Source organism: Pristis pectinata, chromosome 21 (assembly GCF_009764475.1).
Source record: "Pristis pectinata isolate sPriPec2 chromosome 21, sPriPec2.1.pri, whole genome shotgun sequence".
Lineage (NCBI taxonomy): Eukaryota > Metazoa > Chordata > Chondrichthyes > Rhinopristiformes > Pristidae > Pristis > Pristis pectinata.
In genome coordinates, this window is record NC_067425.1 from 3,087,792 (window position 1) to 3,105,882 (window position 18,091).

The 18,091-nt window shown below is 45.6% G+C and overlaps 1 protein-coding gene across 1 annotated transcript; it reads right to left on the minus strand.

Moving 5' to 3' along the window:
- Window positions 1-5,423: 5,423 nt before the first annotated feature.
- On the minus strand, window positions 5,424-10,067 carry fam222ba (family with sequence similarity 222 member Ba). Its single transcript, XM_052035937.1, has 2 exons — window positions 9,971-10,067; window positions 5,424-7,000 (listed from the first exon to the last, which is right to left on the minus strand). Exons 1-2 carry the CDS (start codon window positions 10,065-10,067, stop codon window positions 5,655-5,657), a joined length of 1,443 nt encoding a protein of 480 aa, XP_051891897.1. The 3' UTR covers window positions 5,424-5,654.
- Between the last annotated feature and the right edge of the window lie 8,024 nt (window positions 10,068-18,091).

An 18,091-nucleotide genomic window follows, 5' to 3' on the forward strand; every position in this document is an offset into this window, starting at 1 on the left:
TGGAGGCACCTTTTCCTCATCGAGGGCAGAGAACAGTAATACTTGTGTTCATTTGGAATTAGCACAAAGCTGGTAAAATCAAACACACACTTCAAAGCTTCTCAAATATCAGAACAGCCATGGGCCCCTAGCAATGTTGCCACCAGATATTCAAACCCAGAGACTGCAGAAGAGAAAACATGCAAGTAACTCAGATACTGAACCACTTCAAACTGTCCACAACTCTGCCTCTGCCAGCGTTACACCAATGAACAGCCAGCATTAGCTCCAAATGTTCCCCAACCTCACGATGGCAACAGTGGAATGTAATCGCACTATTTACCATTTCTTTCACTGTTCATACATTACTTCTGTCTCTGGAAATGCATTACTCACCTGCCCCAGACTTGTGCAGAAATACTTGTAAAGCTGAAGATTTCTTGCTTCCAATGTCACTGGCTTTAAAAATCCTAGTGGCAACACTGCCAGGAATTGTTGCAGATATTCAAAGTCATACAGTGAAAATTAAACCTCGAAGGCAAAATTGTTGTTGTTGAATATGGCATTTTGGATACGCAAAGCAGGAATCAGTGATACGCGGGTACGGGTCTTCTCAGTATGCCCCACTGGATTCAGTTCACCACAGATCAGGGACTGGATCAGGCTAATTTTAAAATCCATTTCTGAATATCCCTAGTCAAAAATAATTCTAATTATTTAATATAACTGCAGTTACGCTGCTTTAGTGGGTCTGGGAACCACTGTGACACTAAAAACATTTAAGCCTGGAATAAATTTGATTTCTACAGCACAGCCATACATTTAACCACAGTAGTCATTACTACAGCTATCTGTGCTACTCAATTAGGTATTACAATGAAAGTAAGCAAGGTGCCAGCTGTGAAATCTAACTCTTGCTTGGGATGCAATGAGGCACTCCCTTTAAGGCCTCCCCAGTGAGTATTACACGGGTAATTTGTCAAAAGAGCACTGATGTTCTTTAGTCACAAAGTTATCTTAATACAGACAAGGTCTTCAGTGTCCAACCCTGCTTATAGCTCAGGAAAGAGAATCTGATCAGAACTATACTCAACTTGCCAGCCTAATGCCACCAACATTAGCAAGACTGGTACACACTAGTACTTCACCTGTTACACAGCTCAAAATACACGGTCAAAAAAGGGAAGGCATAACCAGTAATTGTGCTTGAGTAGTGAAATATAAGGAAAGTTTTAAAGTTACAACTTACTGAAATCTAGGTGCTATTATTGAAATCTCCTTTTCAAATCATCAGGAAGTCTTTTATAAAAAAAGTTCCCCAATTTATAAAAGCAGCATGTTTTGTACTAGGTCTGTGAAAAGGGATATACCGTCAGAATTACTATTCAAGGCCAACAACTATAGTCACAATTATTGCAATCTTTCCAATTGAACTATCGTGGGTGAAAGACAAACTTGAGAGTTCTTAAATAAGGAGCACTCCCCACTTTAGTTCCAAATGCAAACACAAGAACTGTGAACCTTAGAAAGCCTCTTAATAATTCCTATTAAGCATAACAAGAAGCATGGTGGGGTTTAATGTCTTTTTTCCAATATGATTTAAGATTTATAAAATCAATTTCAGGTTGGAATAAGGGACAGTTTGTTACCTACTCTCACTGGGATGGGGAAGAGGAGAAACAGGCAGAAGCTCATTGCTGGAGTTACTAAAGGGGGACAAAGCAGGGTGACAGAGAACAGACAGCCGAGAAGAACAACAGGATTATGTTGTACATTTGCTGATCAGCCATTACCTACAAGTATCATCAGATGCTCCTTTAAATAGGCACCACATTCAATAAATGTTTGTCCAGCAACCTTAACCGCGCTTAACGTAGTGATTCCAGTCACAAATACATTTATCGCACATCTGGTCACTGTCAGTAAAGCTTTGAAGCCTTGGAGATCGAGGAGAGGAGGTGCTTGAACTGGATACAGCCCTGAACTACACAGAATGAAAAATATTAGACAAAATATTTTGTCTTATTTTCCTGTTGCTTAAGAGAACGACTTAAGCATGATCGTTATCCAACAGCAGTTGTGTGCTGAAAACAATGCTGGCTTTCCATTTTCAAACCACGTTCATTTTAAGAGAACCAGGGAGAGCAAAGACTTAAGGCTTTTCAATGAGCTTCAAGGGAGAACAATCACTTGCAGATGTTAATGACATCATTCATACGCAACTGACACTCAGACCCTCACGGAACAGGCAACATTCATACAGAATTATTACACATTTTTTTAAAGTTACAGTAGTATAGCAATATTCAGCCAGTGTATGGAAAAGTAAAATAAAACACATTTACTGCTCTTGCTGCCAAACCTGACTGTGATTAAATCCATCATTTGTCAAAGGTCTTTCCTTTACACATTAGGGAACAGCAAAGGAAATTATAACCTGGTGAGCAGGTGATGGGAAGTATTACAAGAGCATGGGATGTAAGAGAGCTACCTTACGCACAGGTGTTCAACACCACCATAAAAGATCCACTTAATTTCAGGAAGGGATTGAAGTTGGTGGAAAAATAGCATTTTCAGTTTCCGCAACACACCTTATAGTCGGAAAGTTTAAAAACACTCTCCTTATATTTTTCCCTTCCTTTGCCAGAATAAAATTACGTTGGTGTTTGAAGGCACTGGTGCCCGACATCATCCTGATATCCTGTGATCAGTCTCCTGCTCTTGGCCCAGACAGCAAGTGGCATTCGACTATCTTGGGCATTGTAGTCAAGTCTAAAGCAACCAAAGCCCAAGTTCTCACCAGCAGGTGTCACTGGGGAGAAACTAGAGGGGGAATCCTGGTTGAGAACAGCTACTGCAGGACAGCAAAGGTGACTGTGGCAATGCACACAAACTGCTGGAGAAACTCAGCGGGTCAGGCAGCATCAATGGAGGGAAATGAACAGTTGACGTTTCGGGCCGAGACCCTTCATCAGGACTGGAAAGGAAGAGGGCAGAAGCCAGAATAAAAGGGTAGGGGGAGGGGGAGGATGAGAGGTGGCAGGTGAGAGGTGAGTCCAGGTGAGAGGGGAAAGGCAGATAGGTGAAGGAGGGAGGATGAAAGAGTGATGCAAGAAGCTGAGGTGACAAGTGGAAGAGGCCAAGGGCTGAAGGAGGAGGAATCCGAGGGGAGAGGACAGTAGACCATGGAATAAAGAGTAGGTGGTGGGCAGGTCGTGAGGGTGAGGGAGGGGAAAGAGAAGGGGCCACAGGAATGAGGGAAAACAAAGGTGGGGGGTGGGGGGGGGGGGGAGAAAGAAAACAAAGGGGAGGGGTTACCGGAAGTTAGAGAAATCGATGTTGATGCCACCAGGTTGGAGACTCCCAAGACGGAACATGGGGTGTTGTCCCTCCAACCTGCATCTGGCCTCACCGTGGCAGCGGGCAGACGTGTCAGGGTGGGAATGGGAAGTGGAATGGCTGACATTCTGTGTGGTGTCTGACAGTACAACTGAGATCACGTCTGGTCCCACCAGCAAAATATCATGCAGATACTGGACAGGTGAAATAAAAACCATTCTCAGCAGGACAGGCACCATCTGCAGCGACATGGTTAAAGATTCTGCCTGACGTACTGAATTTTTCCAGGTTTTATGTTTTCTCGGATCAAACCTGGGATCTGTGCACCCAAAGCCCTTAGTCCATCTGAAAGATTCATAATTAAAGACAGACCCATTTATCAACCACATAAAGACTCAGTTGTACTACTTCAGTGCCCCGTTTCAATGTTTAAATTTTTAAAAATTAAGTAACAAAATCACCCTGACATGGACCTGACTCACAGGACCATCCCCAGTTCCCCTGAGAAGGTACTAAGTCTTCTTTATACCAGCTTTGATGCTTTAGAGTGGCTCACTGGGCCAATCCTAAAAGCAGCTCCAAACAAATTTCATGTCTTATGTCAGTGATAATAAATCTGATTCTGATTCAAACTCAGGCTACACAGGAGTAGAACTGGAGTTGTACACAGGCCAGACTAAGTAGTCGTGGAGGATTCTGTCCCCAGTAGACATTGGTAAACCATGTTTTAAAACATATTCGGGCAGCTTTATGGTCACAACACACAAAAAGCTGGAGGAACTCAGCGGGTCGGGCAGCATCAATGGAGGGAAATGGACAGTCGATGTTTCGGGTCTGGACTGAAAGATGGAGGGGAGATAGCCAGCATATTCAGTCCAGATGAAGGGTCTCGACCCAAAATGTCGACTGTCCATCTCCCTCCATAGATGCTGCCTGACCTGCTGAGTTCCTCCAGCATTGTGTGTGTTGCTTCAGATTCCAGCATCTGCAGTGTCCTGTGTCTCTTCGGCTTTACGGTCACTCTTAGCACATGCTCATCCGACGTAGAGCAAATGATGCGCCCTCCCTGCCACCAAATGCCACAGGTGCTGACACTAGTACCACATGATGGAAGAATCTACCCTTCGATGAACTGGGGGCAAGGAGGGGTTATACTGGCAGACTGTGACAGTTTGCACACACTGCTCCACTATGTACCTGCGGAGCCACCCTATCTCACCAGTGTCAAGGTCTGAAATATGCCAGGCCAAGGGAAAGAGCAGGGAATAAGAGGTAGGTTTGCACCACATAAGTCAGGCATGGACAAGATGTGCTGAAAGTCTCCTCCTGTGCTGTGAAGCTTCCAACTCCACATAACGCCCTCTCACCAGGAGCTCATGCACTCCCTCGCCTAATCTCTCTTATCTGCCCTCTGGCTCTCTCCACTAAAGCAATCGAGATGCACAGAGACCCAGAGGAGCAAAAAAGCAAAAGGGCTTTAAATAAATTACCATAATAGCCAGACTGCACTGTTATCTGCAGGGACAGCTCCTCCTGCTTTGAAACTGTGGCACATTTTGATCTGCAGAGAAAATAAATGCAGCACTGTAGATTTAAATGAGTTTGCAATCTGTCACTTCTTGGCCCATAAATTTCACACTGAAAATTTTCTCTCATGGTGAGAGCTTTGCAATTGGATCATCCATCAGGGTTAAACAGAGCTCTGCAGTTCACAGATTATAAAGGCTGCAGCGAACCTGCAGTGCACAAGGCACAAGAGGAAAGGGAGGGGGTGGAACCATGAAACCGAAGAACTCAATGATTGCCCACAGCCTGCTGGTAACACACCCAGAAAACGCAGGCACAGTTATTGGATTGCTGCATTGTGGCAAAGAGGCTTCCACCTCTCTCCAGTGGGAACTGTCAATGGGGACACTCTCATACCTTAGCACTGAACCCCATAATGCTACTGAGGGTTGGGTGCACACATACCAGACAATTCCAAGGCTGTTTTGCCATCAGCTTTTCAAATCAAAGAAGCTGGCATAAAGATCACATTGCAAGATTGCGTCCATTTTGCATTTTGACCCCCCCTCCCCCCCCAAAACCTGCTACCGAAACCGGTCTCTAATCTGTATGTCGAGGTGGTGGCTAGATGTACAGACTTCAGTTTCAGTAAATATCCTCCCTCAAAAGCAAAATGTTTGCAACAATTTCTCTCCCCTGCCCCCACCCCCTAAAAAACACAAAAATGGAAATCACTGAGAGGTTTGGCAATCAAAAGGCAACAACACAAAAGAACATTATCCAAAATTGATGTTAAGACTACTCGAGTGCCAGGATCACTGGACACCATCTCATCTGTACACAGGGTGGTGAATATGACTACTCTGGTTAACATTTGGTTCTGGGCCTCGGCTGATGGGCAGCCTGTGGACCTTGCCCAGCGTCCCCATAGTCTGGTCTCTAAAGCAGGAGTTCTGGTAGTCTGCTCCTAGGTACTCCACAGTCTGCAGGACATTCGTTTGGCCGGAGGAACCAGCTCCAGCCCGGAAGTGAGTCCCTGCCACGCAGTCCGCTGCTCCTGAGGCTCCGCCATGAAACACCATTCCCAGGTCCTGGGATCCTGAGCTGTCGCTGTTGGGTGTTGGAAGGATGTTATTCCATATTGGCTGGAAGTACTGCCCGTTGGAGTAGGGCAGAGCCCCCTGCATCCCATTGACCGGGGGCGACGGAGACAACTTATCCCCGGGAACCTTCAGGTTGTAAGGCTGGCCCAGGCACAGCTCCGCGGGGTAGCCCAGCGCCTTGCTGGCGAATCCAGCTCCGGAAACGTCTCTCTGGAGCTTACTCGGGTGCCCTGCCCCTGCAGCATCCCTACCCATGTGCTGCAGCTGCGCCAGCTGGTGCTGATGCCACGTGGCAGAATCCATGTCACTCTGGTAGGCCGCTTGCATCCTGTTCACATTGCCCATTGTGATGCTACCTGGGGCAATGGACGTCATGGCAACGGTTGGGTCCCCTGGGTTTACAATGCAGGGGGGCAGGTGGGCTGGCACAGCGTGGCCAGACACCCGGGTGCTGGCGTGGATCAGCACATTGCGGCTGATGGGGCTGGGGTTGGCAATCTGTCCCTCACAGACTGAGGTAGTAGTGAGGCCCGCACTGGCCTGGCACATCTGGTAAATCTGGTGCACGATGCTGTTCAAGTCCGAGGGCCTATTCTGCTGCAGGTTAGCAGCCATGGAGAGCGGAATGGTTGAGGTAGACACCGTGACATTGGGAGGGGCATCCCCATCCTGGCGCATCTTCCGGTATCCATGTAAACCAGGTTGCAGCAGCGTGTTCTGCGGGTGAGTTAAAGTGCTAGGTGCAGCGTAGGGTGTAGACGGGGGATTCATAGTGACGTCTGGCAGCAACCTCACGCGGGTTCCGTCAAAGTCCTTCACAATCCTTTTCGTTGGTAGCTTGACAATTGCGAGCAAACCACGGTTAGAACCAGCTTGAGAAGGGTAAGGACTGAATCTCTGGCCCGAAGTGTCTAAACCATTCACTGTACGACGCAGGTGTTTCCTTTGTGGTACTTTGACGCTGTTTGGGAAGATTTTTATAGTCAGTGGATTGTTGGCAACTTTCTTAGCATACGCATCCAATTCTGCTGGGGTTGGGTACTGTGCAGATCTCATCTTTTGTGTATTTTCCCCTAAGAATACACAGAAAAAAAAAGAGGTGAATGACAAAGGGATTAGATGGTCAGTGCACAATGTTTCTGATCAGCTGTCCCGCTCTGGACATCCGGTCGATTGCTGAGCCATTATTGGAACTACATTCCATTGGCTTTTTTTAAATTTTAAATTTTATTTACAGCATGGTAACAGGCCCTTCTGGCCCAACGAGTCCGCGCCGCCCATTTTAAACCCCCAAATTAACCTACCCGTACGTCTTTAGAATGTGGGAGGAAACCGGAGCACCCAGAGGAAACCCACGCAGACACGGGAGAACGCACAAACTCCTTACAGACACCGATGGGAATTAATACCCCAAAAATCAATGTAGATTATAGCATTCACTTTTTGAAACTGAGACTGCATGTGAAAAACAGAAATAAGAATACAAGATGCAGGAAACACTTAGCAGGTCAGACAGCACCTGTGGACAGAGAACAGAGTTAACGCTTCAAGTCAGTGAGCTTACATCGGAAGTGTTAGAGCCAAACAAATTTTTAGAGAGGTAGGGAGGAGGGGAGAATGAAAGGTCTGTGAAAGGATGGAGAGCAGGAGAGATTAAATGACAAAAGGGATGAGTGTGCAAGTAACAAAAGCCTAGGAGGTGAAAACACAGAACTATTATCCAAATTACCAATATATCTGAAAAAGCAATGCTGGAAACCCGCACTGAAAATTCCTGAAATGCTGACTATCTGAACTCAAATATATCGAGTTCAGAACCAAAATCAGAAAATGCTAGAGACACTCAGGACTGGCAGCATCTGTGGAAGGCGATACAGAGTTAACATTTTCAGTCAAGGAACTTCTGTCAAAAAGTTGTCTGACAAAAGGTCTGCAACCTGAAATGTTAACTGTTTCACTTTCCACCAATGCGGTCTGACTTGTTAAGTATCTCCCGCACTTATTTTTCTAGATTTCCAGCATCTGCAGTTTTTTTTTCCACTTTCATTAAGTGTTGAAGTCTGTACAGTATTAAGCTTTGTCAGAAGGAGGTACTACTCCTTACATTCAACTTTAAAAATGTAGAAAATGCAAAAGTTAAATACTGCTGATTCAGGAAATCAAAAACAAGACCCAAAGATGTGTAGCAGACATGGTAGCCTGTGTTGTGGCAAAAACGTGTCCATAGCCTTTCTAAAGAGTTGGGAAAAGTTAGCAACTACACATATTTGGAGAAACAGAGCAAGGGAGAGGAAGGAGGAAACAAAGGGCAAGATCTATGATAAGGGGGAAGCACAGGAAGTATTAAAAACTAAAGAGAAAATGGTGTAAGCAGAAGGAGACAGCAGTGGGTCATGCAAAGGCACCAAGGACTGGCATGTAGGACCTGGAAATTAGAGTTCAATTATCAAAACGTGAATCTCTATCAATAATTGAACACCTCCAGAGTCTGCAAGGTCGTGATGTGTTGTTCATCAATCTAACATTGAACTTCATTGGAAAAGTCTTGTTGGCCAAGGGCAGAGAAGTTCAAAAACAAAACAGAAACATGCTGGAAATAAACAGCAGGGAATGCAGCACCTGTGAAGTGAAAAACCTAGAGTTAATGTTTCAAATCTGTGCCCCTTCATCAGAAGTACAGATAGTCGAGAGGTAAACAGGTTTTAAGAAACACAGAAAGGTGGGATGGTGTGCAGAGTAGAGTACAGGTTGTTCTTCTAGAATGGTGGTAGTGTAGCAGTTAGCACGACGCTATTACAGTGCCAGCGACCCAGGTTCAATTCTGCCGCTGTCTGTAAGGAGTTTGTACGTTCTCCCCGTGTCTGCGTGGGTTTCCTCCGGGGGCTCCGATTTCCTCCCACTTTCTAAAGACGTACGGGTTAGGAGCTGTGGGCATACTATGTTGGCGCTGGAAGAGTGGCGACACTTGCGGGCTGCCCCCAGCAAATTCTCAGTAACGCAAAAAGGCGCACTTCACTGTGTGTTTCGACGTACATATGACTAATAATTATCTAAAACAAAAATCTAAATATCTATCTTTTATTGGCCCATTCCCACCTTCTATAGGCGGGAGAGGTTAGCTGACCAAACAGATGACACTGCAAAGCCTAGAAGTGAAAATGCAAAACATTTATCTGAAGTTACTGAAGGGAATTCTGCAATGCTCCTTATCTGACATATAGCACTGCTTCATCTGCAAGGCAGTATATACGTGCCAAATTGCTATCTAAAAGGAGAGTTGCTGTTCCTCAAATTTAAGTTGAGCTTTGCAGAAGGCCAACGTCAGATGTCAGAGTAGGAGTGAGGTAGAGGATTCAAATGACAAGCAAATGGAAGTTCTGGGCCATTGCTGAGGACTGAACAAGAGACTGCATATGCTGCACACAATCTAGACTTGGAATTAGATCATTGGCCCTTCATCGTCACCGGGTCCAAATTCTGGAACTCCCTCCCCAACGTACTGTGACCTTCACACGAAGGGCTGCAATATGTCAAGGCAGCAGCTCACCACCTCTTTCCCAGGGGCAATTACGGATGGACAATAAATGTTGGACCTGCTGGTCACACCCGATACTGAAAGTGAGTAAATAAAAACAGAAAATATCCCCATCCTCAATAATGGCAGGGCCCAGCAAATAAATGCTAAAAAGGCCAAAGCATTTATAATCATGTTCAGCCAGAAGTGCCGAATGGGTGATCCATCCTGGCTTCCTCTAGTCTCTAGTCAATTCAATTCACTCCATATATCATCAAGACTGACACCACTGGATATAGCAAATGCTTGAGCCCAGATAACATCCCAGCTGTGGTACTGAAGACCTCATTCTAGAACTAAATGTGCTTCGATTAAATTACTCCAGTGCAGTTACAACACTGGCATCTACTTGACAATGTAGAGAACTGCCCAGGTATGTCCCAAACTAGTTAATTACCACCCAGTCTACTCTCAATTAGGAGCAAAATGATGGAAGACATCACAGTGCTATTGAGCAGCATTTACTCACCAATATTCAGTTTGGGTCTCGCCAGGACTACATCATGGCTTTGGGCCAAACATGAACCAAAGATTAACTTCCAGAGGTAGGTGAGAGTGACTATCATTGACATCAAGGCAGCATTTTACTGAGTTTGGCATCAGGGAGTCCAGGTAAAACCGAAGACAAAAGGGAAAACATTCCAATGGTTAGAGTCATAACTCACACAATATAGATGGTTGTGGTTGTTGAAGGACAATCATTCCAGCAGTATCAGAGGCCTAATCGTCTTCATCAATGACCTCCCTTCCATGATAAGGTAACATTAGGATACTTGCTGGCCACTGCACTATGTTCCATTTCATTCCCAACTCCTCAATACACAAGGAAGACCTGGACAACATCCAGGCAAAGGCTAATAAGTGCCAGGTAACATTCGTGCCACAAATGCCAAACACTGACCATTTGCAATGAGAACCTAACCACCTTACCTTTGACATTAGGTCATTGCCATCATGAGTTCCCCATCAAAAAGATCACAGGGATCACCGTTCATTAGAAATTTAAATGGCCCAGCCAAATAAATACCATACCAACAGAAGCAGGTCAAAGGCTGGGAACTCTACAGTGACTCTGCTTCCCCATAGGCCAAAGCCTTGTCACCATCTAGAAAGCACAAGGCAGGAGAGTAACAGAATGTTCTCCATTGGCCTGGGTGAGCGCAGCTCTGACAAGCACATCAGTACCATCCAGGATAAAGGAGCCTATACACTCAGGTAGACAAGTTGGTCAGCATGGATAACTCAGGCTGAAGGGCCTGTTTCTGTGCTGTGCAACTCTATGATGACGACCCTATTCAATTCCTCCACCAGTGGCTGCACAGTCTACAAAATATACTGCAGTTATTTACCTAGGCCACTCCAACAGCACCTCCCAAACTCACAACCTCTACCATCAAAAAGGACAAGGGCATTAGGAAGACCATCACTTGCAGATTCCCTCCAAATTGCACACCATCCTGATGAGGAAATAAGTCACCGGTCCTACATCATCACTGCGTTGAAATCCCGGAGCTCCCTCCCCAACAGCACTGAGAGCTCTTCACCAGAAGGACAAAATCAGGTCAAAAGCTGCCTCAACACCACCTTTGTAAAATATTTAGGGGTGGGGGTATAAAATGCTAACATTGCCAAATCCTGAAAAACGAATTTTTAAAAATTCTGAGGACAGAGACTGAATGCGACTGATGTAAAGAAAAACAGGGTGAAGAGGGGCTATAACATTAATATTTCATGGTGATAATTTGGACTGGAATGGACAACAGTGTAGGAATCATTTTCAATGACAGCTTTTAATCGTACTGCTAGAGACACAAGAGTCTGCAGATGCTGGAACCTGGAGCAACACACAAAAAGCTGGGGGAGCTCAGCGGGTCAGGCAGCATCTGTGGAGGGGAATGGACAGTCGATGTTTCGGGTTGAGACTTCATCTGGACTAGGAGATAGCTGGTATAAAAAGGTGGAGGGAAGGGGTGGAGCAAGAACTGGCAGATGATAGGTGGATCGGGGGGGGGAGGAGGGGTGATGGGCAAGTGGGGGAGGGGAGAGTGGGAATAGCATCAGAAGCTGGGAGGTGAGAGGTGGAGGTGACAAAGGGCTGAAGATGATGGAACCTGATAGGAGAGGAAGGTGGAGCGTGCAATAGAGGGAGGGATGTGGAGAGGGCAGATGGAGACGGTGGGGGAGGGGAAAGGGGGTGCATCAGGAGGTGAGAGAAAAGAGAAAAGAGAAAAGGCACACAGAGGGGGAGCAGTTACCGGAAGTTGGAAAATTCAACGTCTATGCCACCAGGCGGTAGACTACCCAGGCGGAATACAAGGCGTTGTTCCTCTAGTTTGTGTTTAGCCTCAACTTGGCAGTGGAGGAGGGCAAGGGCAGACGTTTTGGTGTGGGAACAGGGAGGGGAATTAAAATTGAAACCAGGAGATCCAGACAGTCACGGTGGACAGAGCGAAGGTGCTCGGCGACGCAGTCTCCCAGTGGTGTCCAGTCTCATTGATGTAGAGGAGGCCACAACGGGAGCACCGGATGCAATAAACAATGCCAGGGGATATGCCTGTGAAGGACTGCCTCACCTGGAAGGGCTGGTTAGGGCACTGGATGGTGGTGAGGGAGGAGGCGCAGGGTCAAGTGTTACCCCTCTTGCAGTTACATGGGAGAGTGCCTGGGGAGGGAGGGGGATGGAAGGGAACTGTCGGGGAAAAAAATTGCAGGAATGTGATAAGAGCCAGCTGAGAGTTAGGCTAATCAGATTATAAAAAGGGGCTTGTGTCAAATGCAGCGGGCTGGCTACTGTGGTGGTGCCATGAACACAAATGTCCTCAGAAGCTGCTAATACTCTGCCTTAGATTTTCGTACTTCAGTGCAGAGCCTTGCTGTTGCACATTCTTTATCACCAAGTTCTGCTCTGTGTTCTGTCAAATGTAGCCTTAAAGCAATTTGCACAAGACACAGAGCAAGTCAGGAATTTCATTTCAAGGGGTAGAATGGCAACCTGACCAGTGGCAGGAGTGAAAGACGCATTCACTCATGTGGTCAATTACAAGGAGCCGTTCGGGCTGTGGTGCAGTCCATTTCTACGGCAGGTGTTAGTCTGCCATGAGGACTGAAAATTATCCATTTATTGGTTGGAATATACGAAAGGAAATATCAAATTCTCATTTTGAAAGGTCCAGGCAGGAGAAGTAACTGCTCATATCTGGGGCAGAAAAGCACAATAGAGCTCACAATGAGCTATTAGCAGTACAGTTACAAGTTGAAGAGTATGATCCATGAATATTATAATTGGCAATGCTTTAATCCATTATTCACACACTTGGATTTGTCTGCTGCCCAAAGCTTTTATGCCTTGTTTCATGGACTCTAGAGTATGAGGACAGGAGCGAGTCTGTACTTTCTAGGTTCTGCAGCATTGTCAAGGCTTGACCAAATAGGAAGTAAATGCCAGAGTAAAATACTGAGAGTTGCAATGTTTCCCTCGGTGGGGGAGTCCAGGACCAGAGGGCACAATCTTAGAATTAGAGGGTACAGGTTTAAAACAGAGATGAGGAGAAGTTTCTTTAGCCAGAGAGTAGTGAATTTATGGAATTCTTTGCCACGTACAACAGTGGAGGCCCAATCATTGGAGGCGTTTAAGGAGGAGATAGATAGTTATCTAATTAGTCAAGGTATCAAGGGATATGGGGATAAGGCCGGAAATTGGGGCTCGAAAGGAATCGTGTTTGTTTTTTCTCTTTAGCTCATGGAGCAGACTTCTTTCCCCATTTCTTTTTCCCTTTTCCTTGGAGCAGACTCAAAGGGGTGAATGGCCTACTTCTGCTCCCTTGTCTTGTGATCTTGTGCATCAATTTCACGACCTATTTAGGACATGGTTACAAGCACAGAGTGAATGGGGCCAGTCAACATGCTACCAAATTATATGGAGCAAATAACTAAGATCGAGGAACTTGAATCCTGGGATTTAGGTATCCTGAAATAATTAAGGAAACACTGGTGATACTCTGCAGGTCAATGAACCTCATGAAAGGTCATTGACCTGAAATTTTCTCTCTCCACAGTTGCCAACTGATTTGTTGAGTGTCTCCAGCAGTTTTTGTTTTATTTCATATTTCCAGGATCTGCAGTTTTTCGACACTCAATTAATATCTTCTACACTAGGAGAAGGTGCTGAAATTTGCAGATTGGACCTAACCTTACAATAGAAATCTTTTTATCAGCTAACACCTTTGCTGCAGGAACTCAGCAGGTCAAAAGCAGCATCTGTGGAGGCAAAGGGATGGTCAACATTTCGAGTCGAGACGCTGTATCAGCACTGAGAACGTAGGGGGGAAGACAGCCAGTCTAGAGGTGAGACAGGGGCTCACAGGTGATAGGTATAACCAGTTGAGGTGGAAGATGATGGGCAGATGGAGCAAGGTGGGGGATGGGGAGCAGGGATGCGAGGGGCTGGGGTGGGTGATGATGGAAACAGATAAAGGGAAAAACATTCAGTGATCCTCAGAGATCAGGAGATATTTGCATGGTAAAGAAGGAGGAAAGTGGCACTCTGAAAGCTCAAGTTTCCCCTGGAGTGTCAGTATCAGCACTTCAATTGAAGTACCTTAAATAAAACAGACAATAGAAACTGTACTCTAAACAGGTTATGGTCCCCTGGGGAAAGTCTGAAATAGTTTATTGAAAAGCAACTGAAAGATCAAAGGATTCCAATCGAAACACACCTCAACTGCTACATGTATAGAAGGACTGTGAAATGAAAGCCAGCAGTCCGGCATTCAGGGAAGAAAACATTTTAGCCTAAACATTTCAAGCGGTTTCTAACAAGATAAACATCAGGCCAATGACAGAAGTTCTTTCTCGAGGTATTCTCAAGACAGTTCAAATTGCTCCCATTAAAACCACCATCCTAAAGCCCTGTCATTTCTCCTTACTGCTCTGAGTTTTCTGTCGTAATGGATCTGGTGTAAAGACTTCACAAAGCCATCATTATATTTCACTGAAATGTTTGAAGCAGTATCCACGACCCAGGCAGTAAACTAGACAAGAAGGGTAATAGAGTTAACTATGTGAACACACACACACACCTTCTACTCAACTTTTCAATTTTTCCCTGCAGCCAATTAGTGTGACAATGGGGGGAAATAAATTTCAGGATGGGAAATGGAAGAGATGAGAGAGGAGCAAGGCACAGACTGACACAGACTGAATAAATTTGGGATGGAGCTTGCAAACCTCCACTCAGGAGTCTTGAAATCATTCACTTCAGCCAACTGGTTTGGCATTTATGCTCCAGTGGTCAATGGATTTGGCAAATATTTGCAAAGAAGTTTAGAAGCCCTTTATTGCACTAAAGGGAGAATTAATATTTTTTAAAACACATTTACTACTCCTTAAAACAGCAGCAAAGTGCTGCCACCACAACGTCCATTGTGCCTCTCTTCCTGATTAAAACAGACGTCATGTTTATCAAAAGGCTGAATTGTTCCAACATTAGAATCATTTCCTCTGCCTCAGAGGTTAATGATGGGAATGTCCAGTCTGGTGCTGAGTGGACCGTTTGTAGGCACACAGAAGATTATTCAGACCGCTCCCTTTAAAACCCCATGAGAAAACAGGCAAGGGAGCAAAATGACTGCATGACAAGCTGATCATTTCCAGAGGAACAACTTTCTCTGCAGATATTGTGTCAGGCATGGTAGTGTAGTGGTTAGTGTAACACTATTACAGCACCAGTGACCTGGGTTCAATTCCGGCCACTGTCTGTAAGGAGTTTGTATGTTCTCCGTGTGACTGTGTGGGTTTCCTCCGGGTGCTCCGATTTCCTCCCACATTTCAAAGACCTAAGGGTTAGGAAGTTGTGGGCATGCTATGTTGGCGCCGGAAGCGTGGCGACACTTGCAGGCTGCCCCCAGAACACTCTATGCAAAAGATGCATTTTACTGTGTGTTTCGATGTATATGTGACTAATAAAGAAATCTTACCTTACCTTCTAAGTGGCTTTGGGATGTAAAAAGGCTCTAAAAGGCAATCTACAAGTGCATGCTCCAGTCAGTGAGCTGCTTGATGCAGAAACCTGACTGCTCTGCAGCAATGACTTTCAAACTGGGGCTCCAAAGGCCATCTTTTTTTTTCCCCCCCAAACATAACACATTATTTCCAATTCTGAGTAAGAACCACACTTTATAAATAGCCATTCATTTCTCAAGAAATGTTTGAATAATTGCATAACCGTGAACTCCCACAGATTTGAAACCAATTTCTCTCGAACACACACAATTTTATTGCTTTTTTGGAGCCAGGCATCACTGCCAAGGCCACCATTTTGTACCATCCCTAAATGCCCTTAAAAAAGATAGCATTGAGCTGCTTTCTTGAACTGCAGCACTGCTGCTGCCGGTGAAAGTGCTCCACAGCGATGTTGGGAGCAAGTTCTTTGACACCCACCAATTTTTATTGATGCACCATAGAAAGCATCCTATCTGGATGCATCACGGCTTGGTACGGCAACTGCTCTGCCCAGGACCGTAAGAAACTGCAGAGAGTTGTGGACATAGCCCAGCACATCACGGAAACCAGCCTCCCCTTCATGGACTGTCTATACCTCTCTCTGCCTTGGTGAAGCTGCCAGCATAATCAAAGACCCCTCCCACCACAGACATTCTCTCTTCTCCCCTCTCCCATTAGGCAGAAGATACAGAAGCCTGAGGGCACATACCACCAGGATCAAGGACAGCTTCTGTCCCACAGTGATAAGACTATTGAATGGTTCCGTTATATAATGAGATGGACTCTTGACCTCACAATCTACCTTGTTTGACCTTGCACCTTATTGTCTACCTGCAATGCACTTCCCTGTAGCTGTGACACTTTACTCTGCATTCTGTTATTGCCTTCACCCTGTACTACCTCAATGCAATGTGTAATGAATTGATCTGTACGAACGGTATTGTGAGACGAGTTTTTCACTGTACCTCAGTACAAGTGACAATAATAAACCAATACCAAACCCAGCAACAATGAAGGAATATTTCTAAAAAAAAAGGACACTGTATGACTTGGAGATACTACACTTCCACTTCCCATTCCCACACCAACATGTCTGTCCACAGCCTCCTCTACTGCCAAGTTGAGGCTAGGCAGATTAGAGGAACAACACCTCATATTCCGCCTTGTCTGTCTCTAACCTGAGGGGATGAACATTGATTTCTCTAACTTCTGGTAACCACTCCCCTGTCCCCACTTTGTTTTCCCTTATCGCACTGGCCCCTATCACCCCTTCTTTTTCCCCTCCCCCGCCTCTCGATCTGCTCATCACCAACTCATTCCTCCCTCCAGTTCGCCTCCTCATCTCCTTCCCTTATTCCATCGTCCACTCTTATCAGGTTCCATCTTCTTCAGCCCTTTGTTGCTTCCATCGGTCACCTCCAAGCTTCTTGCATCTTTCCCTCTCTCCCCCTCCCGCACCTGCCTATCTTTCCCTTCTCACCTGGCTCCACCTATCACCCGCCAGCTCTTGCACCCCTCCCCCTGCCCTTTTATACTCTCTACCTCCCCTCCTCCTGTCCCGATGAAGGGTCTGGACCAAAAACGTCAACTGTCCATTTCCCTCCATAGATCCACCTGACCCGCTCAGTTCCTCTAGCATTTTGTGTGTTGCTTGGAGATCCTACAGTTGTGGTACTCCTGTTGACTTGTTTGCTTTTTGCCTTTTCCTTTCTCATTGACAGAAATGGTGGTTTTGGAAGAGCTATTGAAAACCCAGGTGAGTAACTGCAGTGCATCTTGTAAACGGTGCCAGTGGCAGAGGGAATAAATGTTTAGGGTGGTTGATGGACCACCTTTTAAGGAGACTGCTTAGTCCTGGATGATGTCAAGTTTCTTAAGAGTTGTTGGAGCGGCAAGGGAACAGAACTGCATCCCACTCCTGCCTTACGCCTTGGAAATGGTTCAAATACTTTAGGATGTCAAGAGTCACTCAGTGCCTCTGATCTGCTCTTGTAGCTAGTATTTATGAAGCAGACCTAGTTCAATTTCTGCTCAGTGGTGACTTAGGGATGTTGATGGTGGGAGATCTGGTGATGGTAATACCACTGAATAAGTAGTTTGGCACCTTTGTTGGACGTGATCAGAGTCTAGCATTTTGATGGCAATTTGCTACTTACCAGCCCAGGCCTAAATGTTGTCTAGGTCTTTCTGCAAGCAGATATGTTCCGTTTCCATTTGTGAGGAATTGCAACCGGAATTGAACATTGTACAATCATCAGCAAACATTTCCATTTCTGAACTTATGATGGAAGAAAGGTCAGTGATGAAGATGGTCAGGGCCAGGATACTGCCCTGATGAATTCCTGCAGAGATATCCTGGGGATTGATCAACAACCACAACCATCTTCCTTTGTGTGAGATACGACTCCACTAATTGGGAGTGTTTTGTCTCGATGCTTACCGACAGACTTCAACGGGGCTGCTTGATGCCATAATTCATGAAATGCTGACTTTATGTCAAGGGCAGTCAGTCTCACCTCACCTCTAGACATCAGCTCTTCAGTCCATGTTTGGAACAAAGCTGAGATGAGGCTTGGGGCTGTGCGGTAAT